Source organism: Sprattus sprattus (assembly GCF_963457725.1).
Source record: "Sprattus sprattus genome assembly, chromosome: 13".
Lineage (NCBI taxonomy): Eukaryota > Metazoa > Chordata > Actinopteri > Clupeiformes > Clupeidae > Sprattus > Sprattus sprattus.
This window is the reverse complement of record NC_137911.1, coordinates 7,300,001-7,327,500: the sequence shown is the minus strand read 5'-3', so window position 1 is coordinate 7,327,500 and position 27,500 is coordinate 7,300,001. Positions and strand designations below refer to the sequence as shown.

General features: G+C 46.5%; 1 protein-coding gene across 1 annotated transcript in view; it reads left to right on the top strand.

The window, feature by feature from the left end:
* myt1lb (myelin transcription factor 1-like, b) overlaps positions 1-27,500 on the top strand; it is a gene marked incomplete at both ends in the record, with an annotated part of 54,978 nt that overhangs the window by 15,194 nt on the left and 12,284 nt on the right. Inside the window, 9 exons of the mRNA XM_080850311.1 lie at positions 5,379-5,776; positions 8,223-9,398; positions 13,604-13,738; positions 16,593-16,683; positions 17,919-18,026; positions 18,361-18,569; positions 19,920-20,212; positions 26,530-26,574; positions 26,641-26,820. Coding sequence (XP_080706437.1) covers positions 5,379-5,776; positions 8,223-9,398; positions 13,604-13,738; positions 16,593-16,683; positions 17,919-18,026; positions 18,361-18,569; positions 19,920-20,212; positions 26,530-26,574; positions 26,641-26,820 — 2,635 coding nt within the window. The remainder of the gene's footprint in view (positions 1-5,378; positions 5,777-8,222; positions 9,399-13,603; positions 13,739-16,592; positions 16,684-17,918; positions 18,027-18,360; positions 18,570-19,919; positions 20,213-26,529; positions 26,575-26,640; positions 26,821-27,500) is intronic.

Sequence of the window (27,500 nt, the reverse complement as noted above, 5' to 3'; positions counted from 1 at the left end):
ACTCTGCGGAGAGAAAGGAAAATTGGGAAGAAACGAAGAGCAGCCGTCATCTCTTCTTCTCCCCTTCCACCACGCACACACGCCACATATCACACACACACACACACACACACACACACACACACACACAACCCACACACACACTTTCCCAAACTCGTCCTGCACGACCGCATGCCACTTAGAAAAATATCAGACGATGCTAATGACAGTCTAAGGCTCGGGCCCCTGCTGTGAACATGCTTTAACATTAGCACTAATAAAGCCACTCTTAGACTGTCACATTCCAGTGTACAAGCCCTCAACCACAGGATCCCGGTATGCTATTCATGTGACTGTCTCTGTCACAAAGACCCTTACAATGAATTGGTGCTGCCGTCATTACCACAAGGTTATTAAGGTTATTATTAGTCCTGCTCATGGTCTTTCTGGTAACAGTACTACTGGTAATGGAGGTGGTGGTAGAGTTATTACAGTAGTAGAAGTGGTGTGGGGGTGATGGGAGTAAATTCCTCCATGAGGTGTTTCATACAATAGGTCAGTAAGATCCGCTTAGAATGGGTTTGGTATTGTCCATACAGTTCCATTGACGTTCTCAAATCAATTCTGCTGACGGTGTTAATAGAATAAATTATTTTGATTGGAATATCTGGGATACAGTGAGATGGAGTGAGAATCAGCTTTCTCATTAGTCCTTCAAGACCAAAGCTTGAGAGAATGGCTTGGGCTCTACATTAATTTAGTGTTTGCTTATGTACCCCTGCAATGATATGCCGGTACCCCTTGTTGGTAACACAATTTCCTGATTAAACACTTTCTCACGACTGTGTCATTTGTTATTGAACACGCCTTAGATAGGGCTCTCCTAATCCTTGTATTTCTCTGAGCAGAAAGGAGGTGAAGGAATCTAATAATAGCACTTCCGTCTCCATTCAAACACAATGCCTGCAGTATTTTTTTTATTATTCAAATGGCACTTAATTACCTGTGGAATTTTAATTGCCTTGCCCAGTGAGTGGGATGTGTGTGTGTGTGTGCGTGAGAGAGAGAGAGAGAGAGAGACAGATAGAGAGAGAGAGAGAGAGAGAGAGAGAGAGAGAGAGAGAGAGATGTGGCCAAGGTCACACTGTGACAGTATGGGCGAGGGCTTGTGAGTTGGAGCAGAGACGCCTCCTGCGGATTACTCATCTTGCGCGGGCTTCAGGGCCGATCACATGGCAGCACTCCAAGCCGCCACTGACGCCGAGCTCCACCGACGAACCCATTCAAACCCACGTCCGCAAATACACACACACACACACACACAGACACACACACACACACACACACACACACACACACTACACACATACACTACACACACACTACACACATAAAAGGTGACGCACACACATACAGACTCACACAGCGTGCGAGATATAGACAGATACAAACACACACTCATGCAGGGAGAGAGGGAGATAGACAGACACATACAGACAAACACACACACACACACATACAGACGCACATACAGAAACACACACACACACACAGAACGAGAGGGAGGGAGGGAGAGAGAGAGAGAGAGAGAGAGAAACATACCGCAGAAATCTTTGCCCGCGAGTGGATTTGCATATTCCGTGGTGCCAACTGTTCTTTGTAGTGCCTGATGGAGCTGCAAGAAAACGACATGAAATAGAGCAGGGGCTCCAAGCATGTGGGAGGCAAACTGGCTGGGGGGGGGGGGGGGGGTGTGTGTGTGTGTGTGTGTGTGTGTGTGTGTGTGTGTGTTGGGTGTGTGTGTTGGGGCTGGCAGGGGTGGGGTAGTGAGGCGTTTGGTTTGGAGGTTGGGGGGTGGTTTCAGTGATGACAGACGATCAGTCTCTTTTCCCTTAAAAAAAAAAAAAAAAACGTTAAACTTCAAGCCTTGTGGCGTGTCGTTCAAATGCACGCTCTGAGCATGTTGCTGATGCAGGAGAGGATTTCCAGATGGATCCGATTGTTACTTAGCACCGCGTCTCTTTGCTTGAGCTGCAGCTTTGACGCTCTTTGTTCTGAAGCAGTCACACTGCCGTGGCTGCTGTTTTCCCTGTGTGTGGTATTTCCTGGCTCTGCTAACGGAGAAGCAATTCATGGCCGTGATGGATGTTTTATTATTGCTTTCGGAAAGATTCTGTGTTCTCGCCTAATCAGGCTGCACTGCTTTTGAACGGCAAGTGCGAAATGAGCAAGTTAAACAATCAGTCTTGTCAAAAAGGCATTAATATCTGTCATCAACTGCACCAGTCCCTCGGAACCATAGGAATCTTACCAAAACTGTGGCAATGGTCATCTCCAGGGCTTAGAGCCTCCCTGCCCCCAACCACCTGTCAGACAGGGCATGATTGGTGGGAGGGGATGTGTCTCATCTTACTGCACCCCACCCACACACTCCCCCTGATCTCTACACACACACACACACACACACACACACACACACACACACACACACACACACACACAAACACACACACACACAATCCCACCTAAAGGAACCAGCCCTTGATTTATTTGGAGGGCGCTCTTGGGGTATGAGTGGCATTTTAATGTGTTTTCGAAATGTTTGGTCACAGGCACTATTGATCACGGAGCTGGCCAGCTCTCCCAGGAGAGGTGGGCAGGAGGGTTATTTTTTGGGGGGGGGTCTTCGGGTCTGGGAGGTTTAGGTCCGGGCCTGGGGGGTGGGGGTGGGGGGTTGTCTCAGTGGCTGTCAGCAAAGGAATGAGTTTCCATGTGTGGGATCAGATTAATGAAATGACGCCGGAGGTGCTGGGGGTCAGCCCATTAAATAATCCCCGGGTCCATGGAGATGGAGGCTGCCAGGCAGCGTGACGGCTGACTGATGGCCGCTCTGTGATTTGGGCTTGAGCGGCTGTGTGAGAGGCTGGATTAGAAGTTGGTGTGTGTGTGTGTGTGTGTGTGTGTGTGTGTGTGTGTGTGTGTGTGTGTGTGTGTGTGTGTGTGTGTGTGTGTGTGTGTGTGTGTGTGTGTGTGTGTGTGTGTGTGTGTGTGTGTGTGTGTGTGTGTGTGTGTGTGTGTGTGTGTGTGTGTGTGTGTGTCTCTGTGTGTGTGTTGAGTGGGTGTGTTTGAAACCTGGGAGGTGAGCAGAAAAGACGGGCTATTTGACACTACAGGTATATCTTTCCATGTAACAAACCACACACACACACACACACACACACACACACACACACACACACACACACACACACACACACACACACACACACACACACACATGCACAATCAAACACACCTACACATACACATACTCACACTGCCGTTCTCACAGGCTAACATGATCACACACACAAACACACAGACACTACTCAGACCATCCCACGTAATCCAAACAGGGTCCCATATTCCAAGTAAACACACAGTCCCCCCTCCAGACACACACACACACACACACACACACACACACACACACACACACACACACACACACACACACACACACACACACACACACACACACACACACACACACACACATACACACATACACACAGTCCTCCCTAAAACACTGCGGTGACCTTGAGTGGGTTAAGCCTCCGAGTGGTAACAGTTTCCTGGCGAAGCCGCATCATAGCCGCACGCCTCCGCTCCCGGTCCTCGCCGCCAGTGTATGCGCCTCGCCCGCAGTCCTCAAAGCTAATGTCATTTATTTGTTCACATTAGGGCCAATCCCCTCAGTGAGTGGGCAGGGATAAACGCTTTCTGGCCGGCGTGAATGAGAATCAGGGGCATTTCACAGCTGAGCGCCTCCTAACTCCAGCGCACCGACGCCACGCTTTGCCCAACTCTGACAGGGGCTGTCTCCTTTTACTAAAATATATACAACAATTACCCTTCACACATTTTGCATACTCCTTTTGTTTTTATCTATTCCTTTTTTTAATACTTTTTTTCATTTTCTATTTCTGTTTGTGTTTGTGTTTGTGCTTGTGTTTGTGTGTGTGTGTGTGTGTGTGTGTGTGTGTGTGTGTGTGTGTGTGTGTGTGTGTTTGTGTTTGTGTTTGAGTGTGTGTGTTTGTGTGTGTGTGTGTGTGTGTGTGTGTGTGTGTGTGTGTGTGTGTGTGTGTGTGTGTTTGTGTTTGTGTTTGAGTGTGTGTGTTTGTGTGTGTGTGTGTGTGTGTGTGTGTGTGTGTGTGTCTGTGTGTGTGTGTGTACTGGGGGAGGTGTTGGCAGTTGTGTAGGCCCCCTGGGATGTGGGATAGTATCGACTCCCTTGCGGTTCCACCAGGCAAAATGGATTAGGTGCTGCTGATCAATAGCGAGGGTGAATACACAGATTATCAGATTAAGGCATGTACTCCCACCGCCAGGTAGAGACAGAATATATTTCAGCTCTGGAGAGCTCAGGTGTGCTACTATTTATCATCATCAGTTATCCAGCTAGATCTTTCTATGTGTATACGTGTGTGCGTGTGTGTGTGAGTGCATGTGCGCTTGTGTGCGTGTGTGTGTGTGTGCGTGTGTGTGCGTGTGTGTGTGTGTGTGTGTGTGTGTGTGTGTATGTGTGTGTGTGTGTGTGTGTGTGTGTGTGTGTGTGTGTGTGTGTGTGTGTGCAGCGAAAGGGAAATTAGCAGTTAGTATTCCAATAAAAAAAATTTCTGATGTGAGGTCTTACCAGCAAAGTGCTCTGTTAACTAACCTTGGCCAGCTGGGAGGTTTGTATAAATAACACTAAAATCAAAAATCATGCACAATGGTGCTACTGATGAAATGTAATCATTTATTTGTATTTTGTGTCCTGTTCATATTTTGTTATTTCTGGGGTTATTGATTCCGTTTCTGCCCCTTTTATTTGCCTTCCTGGTCCTCTCAGATTGAAGAAACCATACCTTGAAAACATTCAAATGAAAGCAAAGTCAACTGTGTCTGGTTTCCTGTAGATCAAAATGGCCTCCTGCGGGTTTTTGTAATCACTGCCTCCCAATTCAACTGTGCATTATCACATCACCATAGATTTGACCATTTTGAAAACACATACTTAAATGACTGCAATAAGGGGAATCATTTCCATGAATAGCAATTTAATATCTGTTGGTATGCTACCAAACCAAACCTTTGCTCAAATGAATGGTGATTATAAAAGTGAATCCCTGCCATCAATAGACTTGATTACCAATCAATGGACTTGATTACCATTCCATATAACTGCCTTACATCTGGGAGCCTGGCAGGGCACCTCACTGGCGAACAGGCTCTCTTTTTGAACAGAAAAAACCCATTTGCCATTTGGAGGCCTAAACTGCATGCTCTGTAGCGCATGACGAGGGTCCATCAGCCGACATGCGAAGGCACGATGGTTAAGCGCTCTCCCCTCTTACCTCTGCTCTTTCCCCCTGCAGTGTGTATGGCTGCCCACTGGCCAAGAAGAGGAAATCGCAGGACAGGCAGCTTCAGGAGCCTGCCCCCAAGAGGAAGGCCTTTCTTGCACACTTAGACAACTCCTCCATGGAGGAGTGCTACGAGACCGATGGTACGGAGGAGATGGAGGAGCGGGTGGAGGACGAGGAAGACGAAGAAGAGGAGGAGGAGGAGGAAGAGGAGGTCTACTCGGAGGACAACGAGGAGCACGTAGAGCAAGAGGACGGCGAGGTGGAGAGAGGAGAGGAAGAAGAGGTTGAGCAGGAGGACGAGTGTATAGAAGAAGAGGAGGAGGGTGAGGAGGAGGAGGAAGAAGAAGATGATGAGGAGGAGTTTGATGATGAAGAGGACGACTATGAGCAGAGGAACCAGGGAACAGGTGAGTGTTACGCTTTACAAAATGGTCAAGGCCATGTTAAGGCCACTCTCAGAATTACAGCTAGCTAGCTACATCTAGGACCACCAAGTGGCAGATTACCATATAACCATATCATTAAAAAAAAAAAACATCTAAAAAGAGTATGTATTATTGTGTAAGATTGTGTATTATTAATTATTATTACTTATTGATTATGCTTTATTATAAGAGGCCTCTGGTGAATCTCTGTAATTAATGAGATATTTTCTTTACTTTTTCTCTACCCACAAAAACTGACAAGCCATGTGTTTTACGGCAATTAGAATCCAGCATCTTGTTCTTTTATCAGCCTGTGAGCAGTGTGTGCCAACATCGATACCAAATAGAATTTGAGATGGTAAACATTGTGGTAAGACTGAGACAATTTGGCAAGCTAGACTTCTTTTGGAAGGTCACTGTAATTTGAGGTGCAACTCGAAAGTAAGCCACGACCTTCAACACCCTCTCAGTAACAGGCTAAAAACAACCCCACCTCACACATATTCTCTCTCACATATGCACTCACACTGCATCTTGTGAAGATGACAGTTTTAACGCCCCTGGGTTTTGGTGTAAACTCCTCATGCTGATGAAGACACCTTGTGCCTACAGTATATGGTCCCCTTGCCTCATACATTTTACAACAACAACAACTTCTCTCTCTATTTTTTTGTGTAAATAAAGTTAATGCTAGATGCTAACTAGACGTAAGCAAAATCCCTTAAAAAATGTTGGTCTCTATGTCATTCTACATGCTGTCCCATCAAGAGTTGTCTGTCTAGAACTCTCTATCTGTCTATCTGGTAGACAGAAGGACTCAAGAATTTTTTTTGTCTGTCCATGGCACGTGTCGCTTGCTTCATTTTTGCCAAGCACCAGATTTGGCAGAGCCCAGCTTCACGCCAGCCCCCACCCCCAATCTGTCTTGACATTGCCTTCAGATCCAGTCGGGGCTGGCATCACACAAGGAGGCATTTTTACATTGCCTCATGCCTTGCCTCCCCACCTGAAGTGTGAAGAGGATTCAGCTCTCTCAGCTATGCAGCACATAAAAGGCTCCTAAAATGAACACTTGTGAAGAAATTGTTAATGGAAACATCATGAAATTATAAGTATCCGCCTATGTTAAAATGGGTTGCTCCTTGTCAAAAAGGTTTGGTATGCATTTATTCTAGTATATATTTTAAACACTACAGATAAATATCACATACCATCTAAAGGCAGGAGGACAAAACGTTTTCTTAAAATAGTGGGACTGAATGGGACTGTTAGCACCACTAGGTAGATGTAATATTTGTACATCATGGCATGGCAGATCCTGCTAGCTGAAAGCTACAGCCTTGAACTGCTTTGCTGGATGACAGTGTTTCACCATGCAGTCTCTGTTTTACCATGTATTACCATGTTACTGCGTTACTTTTTGAATCATTCACTTTTCACTCAGCTTTCGAGCTATAGCTATAACCACCCATTATTTGTCATAATAATGGATATTTGTTACTTCCCTTAATCACAACCAATATCCACAGTACTCAATCCATTTTTTCGATGCTTTGATAGTTTTACCCTTTAAAAGGGTCCCTCTCCAAAAAAATGGTGGCACACCTTTTGAAGCACAGAAAAAATTGATACTCATTCCTGCCAGAAATCAAAGTAATTCTTATTATTCCAAGGCATCAACAGAAACACAGCAGTGATGTGAGAGCTGAGCTGTTGACAGTTCAGGGTGGGAATGTGAGCCAAGTAGATTCTACAAACCAACAAAAGGCTTGCTCAAAATGACAGAAAAGGGAGTTCAGTGACATACTGATAACTGTCTGGCTCAATTATGGACATGAAGTCCTAAGATATGAGAGGCAGGTATTTTATTAACTGAAACTGCATGTTTTGCTTTATTGTTTTTACGCTTTTTTTTTTTTTTACTTCTTCTGCAAGCAAAAAAGCTGACCAAAATTTGAAACAACATCTGGCAGAAACATATTGATGAAAGACACATGGTGACATTTTGTAAATCTGAAGCAGTTGCTTAATTTGCCAATATGTGATTCCCATGTCATTTTCTCTGAGAACATTCCTGGTCATGATAGAATTGCACAAGACAGACATTGTCAGATACAGTGCAATAGTGCAACATATTTACATTTTTGAAAAGAGAACATTGAATATTGAAAACACAAGCCTTGATTGACATTATTTCACAACGAAACATTGTTCCTTTCATGGGTGATTGATTTTTACTGGAAAGACAGGTATTGATACTGCACAAGTACTGTACATCACTGAGAAATGCGAGGAGCCTCTTATCTGATTTTGTTACATAGACAAGACACTGAAACCCATTTAACCATGAGTAGAAAAGTGAAGTGAAATTTGATTTTGTGTGTCTTTCTGTGTGTATGTGTATGGTTTTCTTTTTTCTTCTTTACAGAGGAGGATCATTTGAACAATGGCTATGCCAAATCAGGACAGACAGCAGAGAAGGATGACAACAACAACGAAGAGTATGAAAACTACGACGAGCTGGTGGCCAAGTCCCTGCTAAACCTGGGCAAGATAGCCGAGGATGCCGCCAACCGGGCTATGACCGAGTCCGAGATGAACAGCAACTCCTCCAACAGCGCTGAGGAGGAGGAAGAGGAAGATGATGAAGAAGATGACTATGAGGAGGAAGAGTACTATGAGGACGATGACGAGAATGAAGGAGGCCCCAGGAAAGGAGAGCTGAGTCTGGATGTGGACAGTGATGTAGTGAGGGAGACGGTGGACTCCCTCAAGCTGCTGGCACAGGGACACGGGGCGGTGCTGTCCAACAACCTGGACGACAGGGCCTTCGAGCAGGGCCTGGAGAACGGAGACAGCTGTGTCGGCGCAGGCGGTGCTAACGGGCCAGCTGGCAGCTGCGGTCGCGGCGGTGCCGGTGGCGGCTCCGGCGGTCAGGGCAAGCCCACCAGCAACGGGCAGCCGGTGGAGGAGAGCGACGAGGACGTGTGCCTGAGCAGCCTGGAGTGCTTGCGCAACCAGTGCTTCGACCTGGCCCGCAAGCTGAGCGAGACACAGTCTAGCGACCGCTCGTCCAGCCTGGCCCAGCAGACACTGCAGCTGCAAGCGCAGCAGCAGCAGCACCTGGACGGCCTGGCCCACCACGGCCCCTACGGGGACCTCCAGCAGCAGCAGCAGTCCAGCCACGAAGAGCGCCGCACCCTGGAGCGAAACTACTCCGACATGGTCAACCTGATGAAGCTGGAGGAGCAGCTCAGCCCACACTCCAAGGCCTTCGCCAGCTGTGCACGTGAACGCCACGACGCCTACCTGGACCGTGACGAGGACACCACGTCCGTCACATCCGACCGCTCAGAGGAGGTGTTCGACATGACCAAGGGCAATCTGTCGCTGCTGGAGAAGGCCATCGCGCTCGAGTCTGAACGTGCCAAGGCAATGCGAGATAAGATGGCGTCGGATTCGGCGCGGCGGGGCGGTATGCGGCTACATGATGACCACCATGGGCATGGTCATGGTCATGGTCATCGCCACGGCCATGGCTATGGAGAGTATCGCAAGCCGCGGATGCATCACGATGGCATGAAGAAACCCTACTACCCGAAAGGTAATGCTGGTAAAAAAACGAATTTTATAACTTGGTAAAATCGTTTTGCTCATTTTATACCATGAGCAAGATTCTAAGCGCAAACATGGGTGGGTCAGCGCAATGCTCCCATATGCCACACGATAGATTTAGTTCACGTGCGACAGACTAAGCTCGTTGCTCATTGCTTGTTTTCGATCAATGAACTAAGGGCCCCATGAGTTTACTCATTCAGCCACTTCAGATCATTTGCACAATGCAGGCACTATGCAAAACCACTGTAATAACAACATGCCTTCACTTGGAGAGCGGAACCTTTAAGTGGTGCTAATGCCAGTGTAAAGGGGAACTGTGTGTTTAGCATCTCTACAGTAAATGATTATACCCTGTTCTGCTGTGACCTTTGCCCATGCGTCTGCCGCCTGCTCTCCATGCTCTCAGTACCAACGTAGAGTAGGGCAGCTTAGCTTCAAATCCATCCCATCTTCCAGCCTCGAGGCGGGCACGTTCACATGCACAACAGGGGACCTCGCTGTGACCCCCAGGACAGGATTTTTTTTTATTTTTTTTTATTCAACCAATTTCAAATGTTCACATGTCCATGGCCCAGGCAGTGAGTGCAGCTTATGTTGTTGAAATAGGCCAGCATGGCAACATCAGAAGCTGGGCTTGTCAAGCATAAGTAATGGCAATCTGCACGGCCAGTTAGGACAGCAAATCCCATCCTTGGGTTGCAGTCTGTGATCAAGCTGCCTATTTTTAAACCCCCCAAGAAAGGAGGAGGAGGTGGGGGAAAGCTGCTACAAAATACAGCCCTGCCCTTCAGCTGGGGCAGAGCCATGTAGATGGGCCCCGGGTGTGTTTCATTAGAGAAATCCCTTTGCTGCCTCTGGGTGTGGAAGAGTTGCTGAATTGCTGTAGTCATCGACTGATTTTTAGCCAAACCCTTATTCAGTCATTACATTTTTATTTGTACCATTCTGTTTCATGTATTAGAGAGACCGCACGGCTGCCAGGACTGTACAGTGCAGATTTAGTTTGGCGATGCTCAGCTATCAAATCTTATCAAATGACATTTCCAGCGGTGAAGATCTTTCTTAAGAGCCATTCCCCTCGCCGGGAAAATAGTCTGTATTATGGGGATAAAGAAGCAATAATAGTGAGATAGCCCAGACACGCACACGCACACACACACACACACACACACCCACACACACACACACACACACACACACACACACACACATGTAAACATGAATGGAGAGAGAGAGTAACCAAGAATAAAAAATCTGCACTACCAAAGCCCATCTCTCGGTGGGCTGGGCTAGCCGTATCTCTGTAATGTCTGAATAATGAGAGATGCATGGCCATTGCGTCACGATAACATCTTCCCCTGCCAGAGATAGCGGCAGACGCTCGTTGACCAGGGGGCATTATGATTTATAAAAGTACAGTCGGGTGACAGCTATGGAGGAAGGCCCTCTTTACAGCAAAGTGCGAGGAGGAGATGGAAATTGAACAGTATCAGTGTGACCGATAACGAACGACAGCGCCACAGACTTGCCCATTAATTATCCCCAGACGCTATGGTAATGGGGGCCATTTACTATGCAAAGCGTGGACCTGTCCTGAGCCACAATCGATAGCCACCGCCTACTAATACGGATTCTTCTGCAGCTGCTTGCTTTCTCTCTCACGCAAGCTCTCTCTCCCCCTTTGTATTCACTCTATATTTCTCTCTCTTCTCTCTCGTTCTCTCTCACACCAGCTCTCTCTCCTCTGTATTCACTCTATCCATCTTTCTCTTTCTCTCTCACTCAAGCTCTCTCTCCTCCTCTGTATTCACTCTATCCATCTTTCTCTTTCTCTCTCACTCAAGCTCTCTCTCCTCCTCTGTATTCACTCTATCCATCCCTCTCTCTCCTCTGTATTCACTCTATCCATCCCTCTCTCCTCCTCTGTATTCACTCTATCCATCTCTCGGTTTCTCTTTCTCTCCAAGTTACTGTGAGGCAGTAATGCTTCAGTAATGGCCTTGGCGCCAGCACTAGGTGTGTGTTATGGTGCTCGTGGTGGAGGATAAGGAGAGGATTGATTGTTTGTATGCTGGAGCTTGTCGGCTGTGTGTGTGTGTGTGTGTGTGTGTGTGTGTGTGTGTGTGTGTGTGTGTGTGTGTGTGTGTGTGTGTGTGTGTGTGTGTGTGTGTGTGTGTGTGTGTGTGTGTGAGTTATATATCTGTGTGTAGGTGTGTGTTATGGTACTTGTGGTGGAGGATAAGGAGATGATTGATTGTATGCTGGAGCTTGTTGGCTGTGTGTGTGTGTGTGTGTGTGTGTGTGTGTGTGTGTGTGTGTGTGTGTGTGTGTGTGTGTGTGTGTGTGTGTGTGTTGGTATGAATGTGTGAGAGAGAGATGCTGACACACATGGTGTCTGAGAGGGGAGGATGCTAACAGTAGCGTTGCCATGCACACACCAACTCTGGTCTATTCCACTCACCGTCGGCTGTGCCTTGTGTGGCCCCGTAGATTTGCACTCTGAAAATGGCTCTGAATAAACAGAGGCCATTACGCCTGGACATCTGACTGAACTTCAAAAGTCAAAGCTCATAACACGTTGTTTTTCATGATTTGTCTTTTTGCTGTAACCCCCCACCTATTTACTCAGCCCCACAAGCACACACTGTCACACATAGAGTATACACACTCACTCACACACACATACCGTGCAGTGCACACTGACATTCACACACATACTGTACCAGACACGCATTCACACACACAAACACGGACACAGTATTTATACACACACATCAAACACAAACGCTCCGAGCATATCCAAACTTTGTTGTATGTGAATACAATGACATTAAAGGCTTTTCTATTTTATTTTTATTCTAAAATACCCCATACATAAATACACACATTCATTAATGGTGTGCATACACATGCACATATATACTGTACACATATTCACTACATTATTTTTTACCATAGCACACTGGCTGCCTCTCATTCACTGTAACCTTCAGAGGTTGGCATTTGACTTTCCAATGAAGTCTCTGTATTCCCTCCCTCTCTCCTTCTAGCATTCCCTCCTTCTCTCAGACTGGGGTATATTGTGATACCAGGCTAAATGATGCCAGATACCAGGTTACACCACCGTTAAAATTTTAATCAGTGGGCTCCATGGTGCAGAGTATCTGAGAACCCCTTCCTCTCTCAACCTTGCTCTCTTTTCTTGTCTTTCTTTGTCTCTCTCTCTCTCCATCATTCCCTCTGCATCTCTCTCCTTGTACCCCTCTCTCTCTCTCTCTCTCTCTCTCTCTCTCTCTCTCTGTCCCATCTCGCTCTTTTTATCACATCATCTCCTTCACCTCTCTCTTTTCTTATTGTCATCAGTGGATGAGCCTCAGAGCGGCCTGCCTGTCATTTGGGCTTTTTATGAGTGGCCTTGCCCAGTTCTCTGCGTCTCTCCTTGGCTGCTAAATCAATAGTGTGTCACGCACAGAGGAATTTTCATCAGGCAGTGAAGGGTCTGCCCTGTGGCTCAGTGATGAAGGCGATGATTTTGAAAAGTGCAGCAGATTTGCACTTGTAAAGGATGACGACCTGGTCACAGGCATGATACACATATAAGTGGATGAGTGGTGTGAAGGCGCAGATGTCACCTGCTTTCTCAAAGTCTGATCACAGGAAGAGATAGCTACTATGGGAGCTACATTTGGTGGTTAGGTTTTGGAATTCTGGTAGTGCAATCAGGTTCAGAGCACTCTTCATAGGCATGTTCACCCACAGACTGGCCACAGTGCTATCTGTACTATCTAAACTAAACTAAATTTGGGTGAGGTATTTGGGGGCTGAATGTTAACTTGTATTTGAGTACTCAAGTCGTATTCATTGAGAGTAAATGCTATTACCGTAAAATTACCATTTTACTTAGAACCGTTTTATCGAGTTGTATATATGTTTGGGAGTGCTGCTGAATCCATATTTTCCTTTTTCGCTTCTCACCTGGTGGTCCTTCCCAGTGGAGTCCAACTCTGACCCCTGGGTAGAACATTGCTACCAAGATTCCCACCATTAGTTGCCATGGTAATGACTGGTTCGCTTTCTCTTCCTCTCTATTTCCCTGTGTGTGTGTGTGTGTGTGTGTGTGTGTGTGTGTGTGTGTGTGTGTGTGTGTGTGTGTGTGTGTGTGTGTGTGTGTGTGTGTGTGTTGGCTCTCAGATTCCTCCCGCTCAGAGAAGAAGGACAGCCGGTGCCCGACGCCTGGCTGCGATGGGACAGGTCACGTGACCGGGTTGTACCCCCATCACCGGAGCCTGTCTGGGTGCCCTCACAAAGACAGGGTGCCCCCAGAAAGTGAGTCTCTTCTGTGGCATGGCGTCGGAGAGCCCACCGCTGCCTATGGTGCTCTCCATGACAGTGTTGCATGCTGGGTGGCAATGTGTTTTAGTACCCAGGCCCTTTTCTGCTGTCACTCATGCAGCATGGTAGTTTTGCTCTGCTTTGTTGCATGCCTAGATGTGAGTGCATGTTCTGTGCATTGAAAAAGGGCCTCACTAAAACTGGAGGGGTTGCACAATTGAACAACGATGGTTGAAATGGATACTGGGATATTTCGATGTTGATGGAAAAAAAATGTCCTTCCATTTGTTTTACTTGTCCTGACATCTGCTACAGTTCCTCTAGCATGTCTCTAATAAAAGAAGGGATTGCTGTTCCAATCTCTCCGATCTTTTGTCTTTATCTGCATCCACTGCGTGGTGGTTGTGCTCGGCTTTATCGCATGCCCAGTTGTGTGCATGTTCTGTGACTTCATATCCGTCCTTCTGAACAAGCTGCTCAGCCTAGACAGGAATAGCAGCGATCCATCCCACCACAAGCCACTGAGCACATAATGTGAGAACAGACACGCTTTCTCACATTCCTTCAGGTTGAGTTGCTTTGTGAGACCCGTCAAATCAGTTGTCAAAGTTTGAATGTGTTTGCTATCGACCAAGATTGAGGAGACCTCAAAAATACGTTCACTCATTCTCCAAGTTTGATCTGCCCAATTAATTCCCTTGAATAAATCCAAATGATGGATGGTTTGTGTGTTGGAGCTGCCACTGAGGTCATAAACATTCGTTTCTTACACTTAGAGGAGTGCAGTTTACCCCTACGCACAACCCTCCTCCTCAATTCAGTCTCATTCACCTTGTGTAAATCTCCCAATAAACCGAATTTTACACGTTTCATTACCCAAAAGAAAGAAACCATCGTTATGCTCCTAAACGACCCAGACTGCAATCAAAGAAAGTGACTGTTTAAATGACAGCCTAGGAATTAGTTAGCATAAAAAATGTGCTTGTAAAGTGCCCAGATGTCAGAAGGGGCACGGTTAAAATTGGCGAGGCCACTGAACTGCTGTGTGATTGGACACTCGTGACTGTTCAGCAGGAGAGGGCAAACTTTAACCTTGGACCATATGGCCAAAACTCAAATGGAGATAAAATGCTCCCCTCAGAAGGTGGTTACATTTCTTTTCTATTTTCTTTCTAGGAAACACTTGTTCCCTTTCAGCACTAGAATGTGTTGGATCTTTAATCTTACATTCAACCATTATTATGAAGGTTATTCATGTTCTATTAAAGACTAAAATATCTATTTAAGTATTCAGTTACTATTTCACCATCCGAAGTGTTTCTATACACAACCAGAATCAATCTGTTCGATGCAAAGTGGCCATTGAAAGCTCACTGACACATTGATGCACACGCGCACACACACACACACACACACACACACACACACACACACACACACACACACACACACACACACACACACACACACACACACACACACACACACACACACACACACACACACACACACACACATAACAACAGCTCCACGCTCCTTTGCCCTTCTGGCTCCCAGTGGCAGCTCTGTTGCCACTGAAAGGTGACCTGTTGAGGGTGGTTGGGATATCGACAGGTCTCTGCTTAAAAATGCATTATCTGCAATGGAGCAGCTGCAGACCAAGTTTCCTTCTGTCAATTTGTGGTCAATAGCCTGGCCAGAAGGGACCCCATCAGAGACACAGACGGATTTGCACACAAAGAGCTACCTGCAAAGGTGACCTGCTACACAGACACCTCTTACCTCCAGCACACACGTAGGACGACTTGTTATTGGCGCCGTTGGTTTTTAGGATCTCGTTTTTAAGGACACTTCCTGGCAAACTAGTTTTAAATGAGCTGTTCTGCTCATTCCACACATATCTGCTGAATGAACGATCAGTTACAATTAAGTTTCTCTTTTCGTGTAATCAAAACAATCTGCATCCCAAGGAGATCCAAAAAACCTGAGAGCTTAAAATGGAGTTTTTCTAATAAACCTCATTATTACTGCCATTAAACAGTGCTCATCTGCCTGTGATATACACAACATGTTCTTCTCCTCCTCGACGCAATCATTGCCAAACATCTGTTGTGCTTGGTAGAATACGCAAGGCATTCTTGTTGAGGTAGCCCATTTCAGCCAATTAGAAGCACTGTGTTGCAATTAATGTGTCAGTGAGTTGAGAAGATGTGGATTAGGCTTTAAGGAGGTGATAATGATGAAGTCAACAAGTGGAGAGTGCCTGCCAGGCCTCCCCTACCCACACTCCTTTGCACCTGACATTTGTCCTCCAATACTTCTGGAGATCATTAATCTAATTGGTGCCTGTGGGGATTTAAAAAAAGTATAGATTGTTGTTATGGTAAAAAGGTATGGAAGACCAGGGCCTATTATCGCCCAAGGTGTACAATGAGGAAAGACTAGAGAGATCCTTTCTGCCTGTCGCATATGATCCATTGGATTTTTCCTGCTGGTGGAGGCTGCATTGTGTTTGTTGTGTCCACATTTTACATTTGAGGCTTGTTTCAACTAGTTTTACAGCACATATTTAACCTGTACAGAGTGTTTGCTCCGACTGCTAGGCCCAGGTAAAGACGAATGTAAAGAGGGAGAGAATGAGTAGGGTGACGCTCCAGATGACTCAGAGGCTTGGAGGTGGTTTGGTGTTGCGGTGGATGTGTTTGGTCTTCCTTCTGTCTGGGTTTTGCATGCGTTGAGCTTCCTCTTGGTTCTTTGTCTGCTCTCACTTTTCAAACTGCGTAAAATTACTAATATTCGGACGTCTAACCTCCGCTATTTTTCACTTCCTCTCTTGTCTGCCGTCAAGTTCTTGCAATGTATGAAAACGTTCTTAAGTGTCCTACACACGGCTGCACGGGACGCGGCCATGTCAATAGCAACAGGAACTCCCACAGAAGGTGAGTGTTCCACAAGAAGGCAGCCATTTTGTTAGTCTTTACCAACACCTGTACTCCCTTCTTTTTTCCACTGGCTTGTTTTTTCTGTCTTTGTCTGTATTTCATTTCAAAACAGTTTGCTCATGTGAATTTGAATATTGAATTTTTGGTGCTCTTCCAAATGTTTTTGCCTTTTTATTTTCAATATTTTCTGTGCCAACCAGCAAATAACATTTAGTGTCGACAACATAAAATATCACAAAAATCTCCTACAAAACATAAATCTCCTACAAAATGTTTTTTTTTATGGGTAATGTTTTTATCCAAATAACCTTTTAAGATGAACTAATTTAGGAATAAACTTATCAGTGAATACGAAATGTAAATGTATGCTCAAAAACATACATTTCTACCCCATGTAAATTTTCTGATAACCTTCAATAATCTGGCAAGAGATGCCTCAAGAGATAATCTATACGTGAGGATGGCTGATATTTTAGGATCAATCACGTCATATATCCCTCTAACAGCGGCACTATTTGTCTCCCCTTAGCCCTTTCTTTGTCTCTGTCACTGAGCTGCATATTACCTCTCTTTATGAAATTAGAGTGCCAATCCTCAGTCATTCACCTTGTAGAGTAAAAGGCTGCTCCGAGGTGCTTGCAGAGGACAGGGTGTTAACCCACAGCAGCTGTTGTGAGAAGCAGGTCCTAGCAGCAGCCATTTGCACCTCTATAACACCCGGTAGGGGGACATTGTGCTTCAGACCTGGGAGGTGCGGTAGGCTCTCCCCAAAGACCCCCCCCCCCCCCTAAACACATACACACACACACCCCAGAATCGTGCATGATTGGCACAATGTCTCCCTGCTTCTCGCACTTGCGCGCTCACACTCACACACACACACACACGCTCACACGTGTGGGCTCACACCTCAAGCTCACTCCACCTGCGCTTGCCTCCAGCTTCTCTCCTTCCCCCTTGGGACTTGAGCAGTCATTACAGTTGCCCAAAGTAATATTTAAAAGAGAAAGGAGGCGTAGACAGGGCCCTCGGTCTGATTCAATTGACTGGCACTCTCATCGTCAGGCACGGGTACAATTACAGGTACGTGCCTGACGGGGTTTTTTTCTGTCCTCTTTGAGTTAGTGTGGTATGATATGTCAAGATGGATTAGTGGAGGAAGGGAAAGGCACGAGCGTGAGCAGGAGAGCTGTCCCTGGTGAATGGTGCTCAGTGTTCCCAATCTGTTTCAGCCTCTCGGGGTGCCCCATTGCAGCGGCAGAGAAGCTGGCCAAAGCCCACGAAAAGCATCAGACCTGCGACGGAAGCAAGTCCAACCAAGCCTCAGATAGAGTGCTGAGGTAACTTCTAATTCTTTCTTCATTTCTTTCTTTGCTTGAATTATTACACTTGTTGTATGTATTTTGTATATTATTACTTAAGACTTTGAACCATTTACACACAGTTCTGTAAGCTTTTACAAAGATCAAATTGTCATTCCTGCACATGCCTTAGTTTTTGATAGAACTTCATGGACTTAATATTTCATATTTATTAAACAATATTTATTTAATATGAACATGTCTGTCTTTCTTCTGAAATATCAGTATTTTACATTACTCAAATGATCATGAAGCCCTGCAACCTTCCCCTGATGTCTTGGACCTACAGCCCCCCTCAATGTTTGTCTTCCAGGCCGATGTGCTTCGTGAAACAGCTGGAGATCCCTCAGTATGGACACAATGTACCCACGACCACCCCACGCTCCAACCTGGCCAAAGAGCTGGAGAAGTACTCCAAGACCAGCTTCGACTACAACAACTATGACAGCCACGGGGTGTATGGAAAGCGGGCCATCGCACCAAAGGTCCATGGCCGAGACACCTCCCCTAAAGGTTATGATGGTACGGCTCATTTCCCTATGTCTGTGCTTCTAATATACCAAACAATCAAACTAATGGTTAAGTCTTGTTCATTTATCACCTGATTTGGACCACAATGTCCATAGCAGTTATACCTCAAAGAAATCCTGAGATAAAACTTTAGTTTGATCACAGGAGCAAATTTGCCAAAGCTAGGGGCTTAATTTGAACAGCAAATTTAACTGAGGAAAACGCATTCCGATGCTGAAGATAAAAAGCTGCCTTCAATGAATGTAAATGTGATGATAGTTTCTCATCACACTCTGTGAGCAACACTGGAACCCTGCAAGAGAATAAGCCATCACCAAACACGTCACCAGAAGTCATTTAGCACAAATGCCTTCCATCACATCATGAAATTGCTACCAGAAAATCCCCCCCAACCCACCCTTCCCACACAAAGAATTTTATTTCAGAGACTAATGCATGGAGATGAAATGGTCCAGGTGTATAATGTAAAGCAGAGTGGCTGAAAGTCAAGGTCTTGCCTAATTGTGGTGCTAGAGCACACATCCCTTAACTTTGGCTGGGGGCTCTCTGGCTGAGCTTTAATAGGTCAGAGAGCTCTAGCTGGCAGCAGTGTTCACAGCAGGAGATGACACTTTGAAGCCCAGCTGGTGGCCTCGGCTCATTGTCTCTTTGTGCCACGCAGAGCCCCCCCCCCCCCCCCCCCACACACACACTCATACACACACACACCACACAAATACAAATATATGTATACACATGCACAGAAACACACACTGCATGGCTGTCCTACCTAGAACATTTTAACTCAGCATGCCTCCCAGCAGAGTCCACTATGCTTGCTCTCTCTTTCACTCTCTCTCTCTCGCTCTTTCACTCTCTCTCTCTCTCTCTCTCTTTCACTCTCTCTCTCTCTCTCTCTCTCTCTCTCTCTTTCTCCATCCAAACATACTAAACATTCAAAATCAATCCACTTAAGTTAGAGATAATCATATTTGATATTTGACACTAAGATACAGATAAAATGTCTCCACATGATAATGGGTCATTATGCCCACGCAAAAACGCATACAGGAATTGAGTGTCGTTTCGTTCTGAAGGAGGAATGAAGACGGTCTTTTCTCCTTCTTTAAGTAAAAGTTTACTGTTTCTCTATAGACACTGTGTGTGTGTGTGTGTGTATGTGTGTGTTTGCGTGTGCGTGTGTGTGTGTGTCTGGTACGTGTGTGTGTGCGTGTGTAGGCAATAGATGTGAATCTAAGTACAGAAGGCCTTCAACATAACATCTCAACATCTGCCTTCTTCCCTTCTTTGTGTGTGTGTGTTTGTATGTGTGTGTTTGCACGTGCATGTATGACCCCCTAGCCAAGCGCTACTGTAAGACCTCCAGTTCGGCCAGCAGCACGGCCAGCAGCTACGCGCCCAGCAGCAGCAGCAGCAGCCTGAGTTGCGGGGTCGGAGGTCCTGGAGGTGGTGGTGGCGGAGGGGGTGGAGGGGGCAGCAGCGCCAGCAGCACCTGCAGCAAGAGCAGCTTCGACTACACGCACGACATGGAGGCGGCACACATGGCTGCCACCGCCATCCTCAACCTGTCCACGCGCTGCCGAGAGCTGCCCCAGAGCCTTGGAGCGGGCAAACCCCAGGAGCTCTGCACACGGGTACGTCTCCAAGCCACGCAGCGCTCATGTGGGGGGGGGGGGGGGGGGGGGTTGAGCTGGTGCCAGGGGGGTGAGAAGAGGTGGAGGGGAGAAGAGAAGAGAAAAGGGAAGACTGTGAGGGTTGGTGGAAAGGAGAAGGGAAGTGATGGGGATCTGATGGGGATCTGTGTGTGTGTGTGTGTGTGTGTGTGTGTGTGTGTGTGTGTGTGTGTGTGTGTGTGTGTGCGTGCGTGTTTGCGTGCGTACGTGTTTGTGTGTGCGTGTTGGTGTTTGTGTTTGTGTGCCTCTGCTGTCTGTCTCTGCGTCTATCACATCGCCTGGTGTGTAATATGAGGTATTGTACAATGCAGCACTAATTTACCCCTCTGAATTTTAATTAAAGTGATGTTTTTCTTCAGGCTTTGCTGTCTGGCTCTGGCTGATTAGAAAACAGTGAGGATCGGGGCTGGATTGGCCCCCTATAAAATCACAGAAACACAGACGCTTTTGTTACTCTTCCCTCATTTTTGTCAATGCGGTGCATGAGGAGTAGTCTGAATTTGTCATTCAGAGGAGAATGAGATCGATTAAAAATGAAAGAAAAAAATCTGAAATGAAGGACTATGATTCATCCCAGTTATTGACGGGTCATGTGGGGTAGAGTCTAAACCAATGCAGTGTAGCATTTATTGTATTTCCCTTTGAGCACAGGGCCACTGCACACCAGGTCCAATTTGTCACTGCCCTAAATAACAACAGCTTGCAAAAGAGTCCACCCCCACAACTAATGTTAACTAGGAGGATGCTAACAGTGATAAGCAAGGGAAATGGGGGGTCTTTAGCCGCGCTAAACAGAAGGGCATGGCCGTATTTTGTGCACACGTCTCTGCAGGGCGTTTTGATTTCCTGTCAGCAGATAAGATTTGGAGAGGGGCATGATGGGAAGGCATGGGGAGGCTCTTTGAGAGCATGAAATGTAATTTAGCGAGGACAAAGATGCCTTGGTGTTGTATTCCCCTCTGGAAACAGGAGTCTCATGTCCAATGAAGCAAGGGCAGGCGTCTGAGCACTAGCCGAAGAGTGAGGATGTTAACAGTGCAGCACATGCTATCCGAACAGTGTGGCACATGCTAGCAGATTAGTGAGGATGTTAACAGTGCAGCACATGCTATCCGAACAGTGTGGCACATGCAAGCAGAATAGTGAGGATGTTAACAGTGTGGCACATGCTAGCAGAACAGTGAGGATGTTAACAGTGTGTCTCATGCTAGCAGAATAGTGAGGATGTTAACAGTGTGTCACATGCTAGCAGAATAGTGAGGATGTTAACAGTGTGGCACATGCTAGCAGAACAGTGAGGATGTTAACAGTGTAGCACATGCTAGCAGAACAGTGTAGCACATGCTGGCCGAACAGTGAGGATGTTAACAGTGGGGCACATGCTAGCAGAACAGTGTAGCACATGCTAGCAGAATAGTGAGGATGTTAACAGTGTGTCACATGCTAGCAGAATAGTGAGGATGTTAACAGTGGGGCACATGCTAGCAGAATAGTGAGGATGTTAACAGTGTGTCACATGCTAGCAGAATAGTGAGGATGTTAACAGTGTGGCACATGCAAGCAGAATAGTGAGGATGTTAACAGTGTGGCACATGCTAGCAGAACAGTGAGGATGTTAACAGTGTGTCACATGCCAGCAGAATAGTGAGGATGTTAACAGTGTGTCACATGCTAGCAGAATAGTGAGGATGTTAACAGTGTGGCACATGCTAGCAGAACAGTGAGGATGTTAACAGTGTAGCACATGCTAGCAGAACAGTGTAGCACATGCTGGCCGAACAGTGAGGATGTTAACAGTGGGGCACATGCTAGCAGAACAGTGTAGCACATGCTGGCCTAAGAGTGAGGATGTTAACAGTGCGGCACATGCTAGCAGAACAGTGTGGCACATGCTAGCAGAATAGTGAGGATGTTAACAGTGTAGCACATGCTAGCAGAACAGTGAGGATGTTAACAGTGTGGCACATGCTAGCAGAACAGTGAGGATGTTAACAGTGTGGCACATGCTAGCAGAACAGTAAGGATGTTAACAGTGGCACATGCTAGCAGAATAGTGAGGATGTTAACAGTGGCACATGCTAGCAGAATAGTGAGGATGTTAACAGTGGCACATGCTAGCAGAAGAGAGAGTATGTTAACAGTGGGGCACATGCTAGCAGAAGAGTGAGGATGTTAACAGTGTGGCACATGCTAGCAGAACAGTGAGGATGTTAACAGTGGGGCACATGCTAGCAGAACAGTAAGGATGTTAACATTGGCACATGCTAGCAGAATAGTGAGGATGTTAACAGTGGCACATGCTAGCAGAACAGTGAGGATGTTAACAGTGTGGCACATGCTAGCATAACAGTGAGGATGTAAAAAGGGTTCCATGGCAATGTTCCGAAAGCCCATTATTCCGACAGCCCGCTATTCCGAAATTGGGAGCACATCAACGTGGACCACTAAAGCCCACATGCACATCCCAATGAATTGAACACACAATCATAAACATATAAATGCATTCATTTCACAAGCATGAACTTTAATTCAGAATATTATTATACACACATGGCATTTGCATCGCGATGATCAAAATACTTGTATGATAACCAACGCATGCATGCCTTGTCAGTGCTTGTAATGTCCTGCGACAATCTGCCGGTGATTTACTTCGCACGAATGGTTCGCCATATTCATAAACAGAGTAGGCTAAGTTAACAAAATATTGCCTAGCAAAAGTGCGATAGCCCGGTGAGCGTCTTCGCTCCGCTGCGCAAATTAAATGCTGTGTGTGTTTTGCGCAACTTAAACTAGTTCTAAAGTATGCCAGGGGGAGTTTTTTTTCGGAATGTTGAGATTTCGGAATTCAGTCCCCGTTAACAGTGGCACATGCTAGCAGAACAGTGAGGCATATGCAGGAGCGAGGACTGGGATGTGGTGGGCGAGCAGAAGTGCTTTAAGCAATAGAAAGAAAAGACAGAGACATGCAAGGAAAGAGCTTCTTTCTTTTTTCGTCTTGCTCCCTCTTCACATTTGATCTTTTATGATTAAGAGAGAGAAATTAGACTGGCAGCTAAATTCATCCTTGGATGCCAAAGATGGACTGACAATAGAAGGGAAGCGTCCTTGCTGTAGCGGTGGTCAGCTAGCTGTAATAGCAGAGCGGCTTAAAGCCTTTCCTGCAGGCAGATCAATATTCCTTGAACACCTTCATCTTCCTCCAGTTTTTCTTTTATCATTGTGAAAAATTACTGCCCCACTCTTTGTTCTTTGCAATATGTGTGCATTTCTTCGCTTTCTGTTTTGGCACCTTTTCTCTCTGTTGGTTAGTTGCCTTGTTTGGTTTGTGTCTCCCTGTCTCTCTTTTCTTTGTGCTGTTTGGTAGCCTGCACTTTACATCTCTCTCTCTCTGTCTTTCTGTCTCTCTATCTATCTATATGTCTATCTATCTGACTTCTACTTTAGTCATACCCTCCGTATTTTTTTTTACCAAGGGCTTCATAGGTCAGGGTCAGCAGGCCTAGTCCATCTTTCCAACACTTATGTATTCTCTCCATCCTCTCTCCTCATCTCTTTCTCCTTCATTACCCCTTTCTTTCTTTCTCTCTCCCTCTAATTAAATCTGATGCACACTGCAGGCTTGTCACACAGGCTCTTAGAACACTGAGGGAACACAACACAATATAACACACGCACGCACACACACATATGCACACACACAGTCACGCCCTCTGTCACACAGTCTGTCACATGATACGCATGCTATTCTGACTGAACAGAGAGGCAAAACAAAAAGATGCGCTGCTAATTTGATGGCAAGTGAATGTGTTTCTGAGCATCCTTCCTGCTGTAATTAGCAAATGCTTTTGGTGCAAGAGAAGAGAATTTCACATCTGCTTTCAGCTGTGCATCACGGTAAATAGCTTTACAGAGCAAGTATTAAAAGCACATAAACACACACACAAGCCCAATAGCGTGCTTTATATCTCCACGTCTCTCCCTCCATTTTCTCTCAGTCTCTGTCCCTTTCCCTTTCTATCTCTCTCTCTCCTCCTCCTCCTCCTCCTCTCTTTCACACTCTGCCCGTCTCTCAGCCTTTCTGTTTTCTCTCTCCTTCCATCCCTCTGCTGCTGCAGTGAAAGGTTGTAATTAAAGGGAGCGAGCATGTGAGCGGGTGCCGGGGGGGGGGGGGGGCTATGTGTGTGTGCGTGTGTGCGAGTGAGTGTGTGTGCATGTGTGTGTCTGTATGTGTTTGTGCATGTGAGTGTGTGTATATGTGTGAATGTGTGAGTGTATGTGTGTCTGTGTGCATGTGAGTGTGTGTGCGAGTGTGTGCCTGTGTGTTTGCGCGAGTGTTTGGTGTGTGTTTGAGTGTTTGTGTGTGTGAGTGGTAGAGGCAGTGCCAGTGGGGGGTGGGCGCTGGGCTGGGGGTTTGATTGAGATAGTAATGCTGTCGCTCCTGCTCCAGGGCTGGCCGTTGCTAGCTCAGCTCACCAGCTAATTGCTTTCCAGCTGCCAGTGGTGTGTGCAGGCAGGCACGCCTCTCCTCCGAGTGCTTGACTGTGGCGGTGTGATTGTTTGAGTGTGTGTGTGTCCATGCATGTGTGTGTGCCGTGTGTGTGTGTGTGTGTGTGTTTGTGTGTGTGTGTGTCTGTGTGTGTGTGTGGGTGTGTGTGGGTGTGTGTGTGTGTGTGTGTGTGTGTGTGTGTGTGTGTGTGTGTGGGTACAAACTTGCTTATAATGAGAGAGAAGGAAAATCAGCCTTGGGGAGCCCAGCATCATCACATAACATTAGAGTTAGAGCAGAGGATTTCCCTCAGCTAGAAATCGAGAAATGGGGTTCAGAATGTGTCAACACACACACATACATAAGCAGTGGAATAACACCCCCCCGAACATGGAATGTGCCCCTTTATGCTCTTCCTAGAACATAATCAACCTGGGTGAAGTTCCCAGTTTCTAATAAACCTGTGTCTTCATTTCAGTGAAGTCAGTCTATTTGGGGTTTGTGTTCTACTGCTGAGTGTAAATTATTTCAGCTGTCTGTGTTACGTCACTGTGTTTTGGTTTTTACCCCCAATCATTCAGCCACTTATAGACAAACAGACACTGAAACACACACACACACTCACACACACACACACACACACACACACACACACACACACACACACACACACACACACACACACACACACACACACACACACACAAACAGCCACCTCCTCTTTTGTCGAGATGCATCAGAGTCAAGACGGAGTGGCTCCTCTGTGACACAGTGGAATGCATGCAGAGCAGGGACTGAGGCTCAATGAACTATTTGAAATTTCATTACTGACATGAAGTGGCTCTGGCTCCTGGCCTGGCCACACGTACCCAACGGTGTCCCAGTTAAGCCTGACACGACCCTTCACGCTATGTTCAGTGTTCAGTGTGTTAATATGTATGCATCTACTGATGTACGTGCATATATCTCTGTGAGAAAATGTGTCCTCGTGTCTGTACATAATGTATGGTGTGATTTATATGTGCAGTATTCCGTTTTTTAAGCTTAGGTAAGTTTTTTGTGTGTGTGTGCATTTGTTTGTGTGTGTGTGTGTGTGTGTGTTTGTGTTTGTTTCGTTTGGGGGAGCCTTTGGAGTAACGCGGCATGACAGGCTGCTTTAGTTGTGCTTGAGATTCCATTGTGGTACTGTCCCTTCAAAGATGTGCCATTTCCTATGTGTGTCAGTGTGAGAGGAGATGCCAAGTCATGCCAACTCACCACTGCAACATGTATTCATGTGTCCACAGCCATGTCTCCAGCACGTGTTGATACGTGGTTATGAACAGTGCCATTGGTGATAGGGTTCAATCCACCTTCATTGCATGTGTGCACATACACAATTTTGCAGCACGGTGCCAATGCAAGCATTTTGAACAGACACACAGAGAGAGAGAGAAAGTTATACACACACATGCAGTAAATACATGTTCTAGTAGCCCTTGCTGAGACTGAACAGAGAGGAGGATACATGAGAGAGAGAGAGAGAGAGAGTGACAGATAGAGAGAGAGAAGAGAGGAAGACCTCTCACATCTCTCTCTTGCTCTCTTCCCCCTTATCCCTCCACCTGCTTCCCTCCCATGCTTTCTACCTCCATTCTTCTGTCTTTTTATCTTTCTTTCCTTTCTCCTTCTATCATCTCTTTATCTCCTTCTCTTTCGTTCTCTATCTGTTTATTCTTCCATCTCTCCCGCCCCCCAACCCCCCTTTCTCTCCACCTGCTCCCACCTCCTCCCTCTCTCCCTGTGGTAGAACCCGGATTTAGAGTTGGATGAGAACGGCACGCTGGACCTGAGCGTGAGTAAAGCGGTGGCAGTGGCACCACACCACCAGCAGAGGGAGCCGCCGCCGTTGCCTGGGCAGCCACCACAGCTGTGCGAGCGGGAGGGCAGCTGTGCCGTGCTCACGCCGCTGGAGCCCATGTCGCCCCGCCGCCAGGCGCTGCTGAGCGGCCACTGCTACCCCCTGGGCCAGGCCGACTGCTGGGACCCGCCCCTCGACTACGCCAAAATCAAATGCATCGACGAGGACGACCCCAAAGAGGTGCCGCTACCGCCCACCTGCCACCTACAAACCCCCCCCGCCCCCCCTACCCAATAATCCCCCTACAGTATCCTCAAGAGCCCCGCTGGCAAGACACACATACCTACTCACAGATAAGAGAACTCACGCAGAGCTGTGCTAGGTGGACAAAGCACACATATAATATATTGATGCACACATACGACTGCTCGTAAGGAATTTGTCTGTGGTCTGTACTATACACGTGGGCAGGTAACAATGGCCGAGAAATTCTGGCAATGCAATCCAGAGGGTTTAAGAAAACTGAAGAGTACCCTGAACACAGCTGCCACTGCCTTTGTTTTCTCCTGCGTGTGTGTGCGCATGTTTATGAGAGATGAGAGAATAGCGTACACATATGAGTCCTCTCTCAAGTGTGTGATGAATACACAGAAGCACACATGCAGGCATCCCCATACATACACAAAGATACAGAAGCACACACACATCCTCACACACACACACACCCACAGTCATATGTCACTGAACATTTTTAAGCATGCAGCTCGACATCTGTCACTTCTCTGCCTCCTCTGGGCTTCATCCTTCATTGTGGTTGTTGTGTTTTAAACATCCTCGGTGCCATTTCTCACTTCTCTTCTTCAGTACATATCACTCATACATCCTATACATTGTCAACAGTGCCTATATGTGTTTTTGCC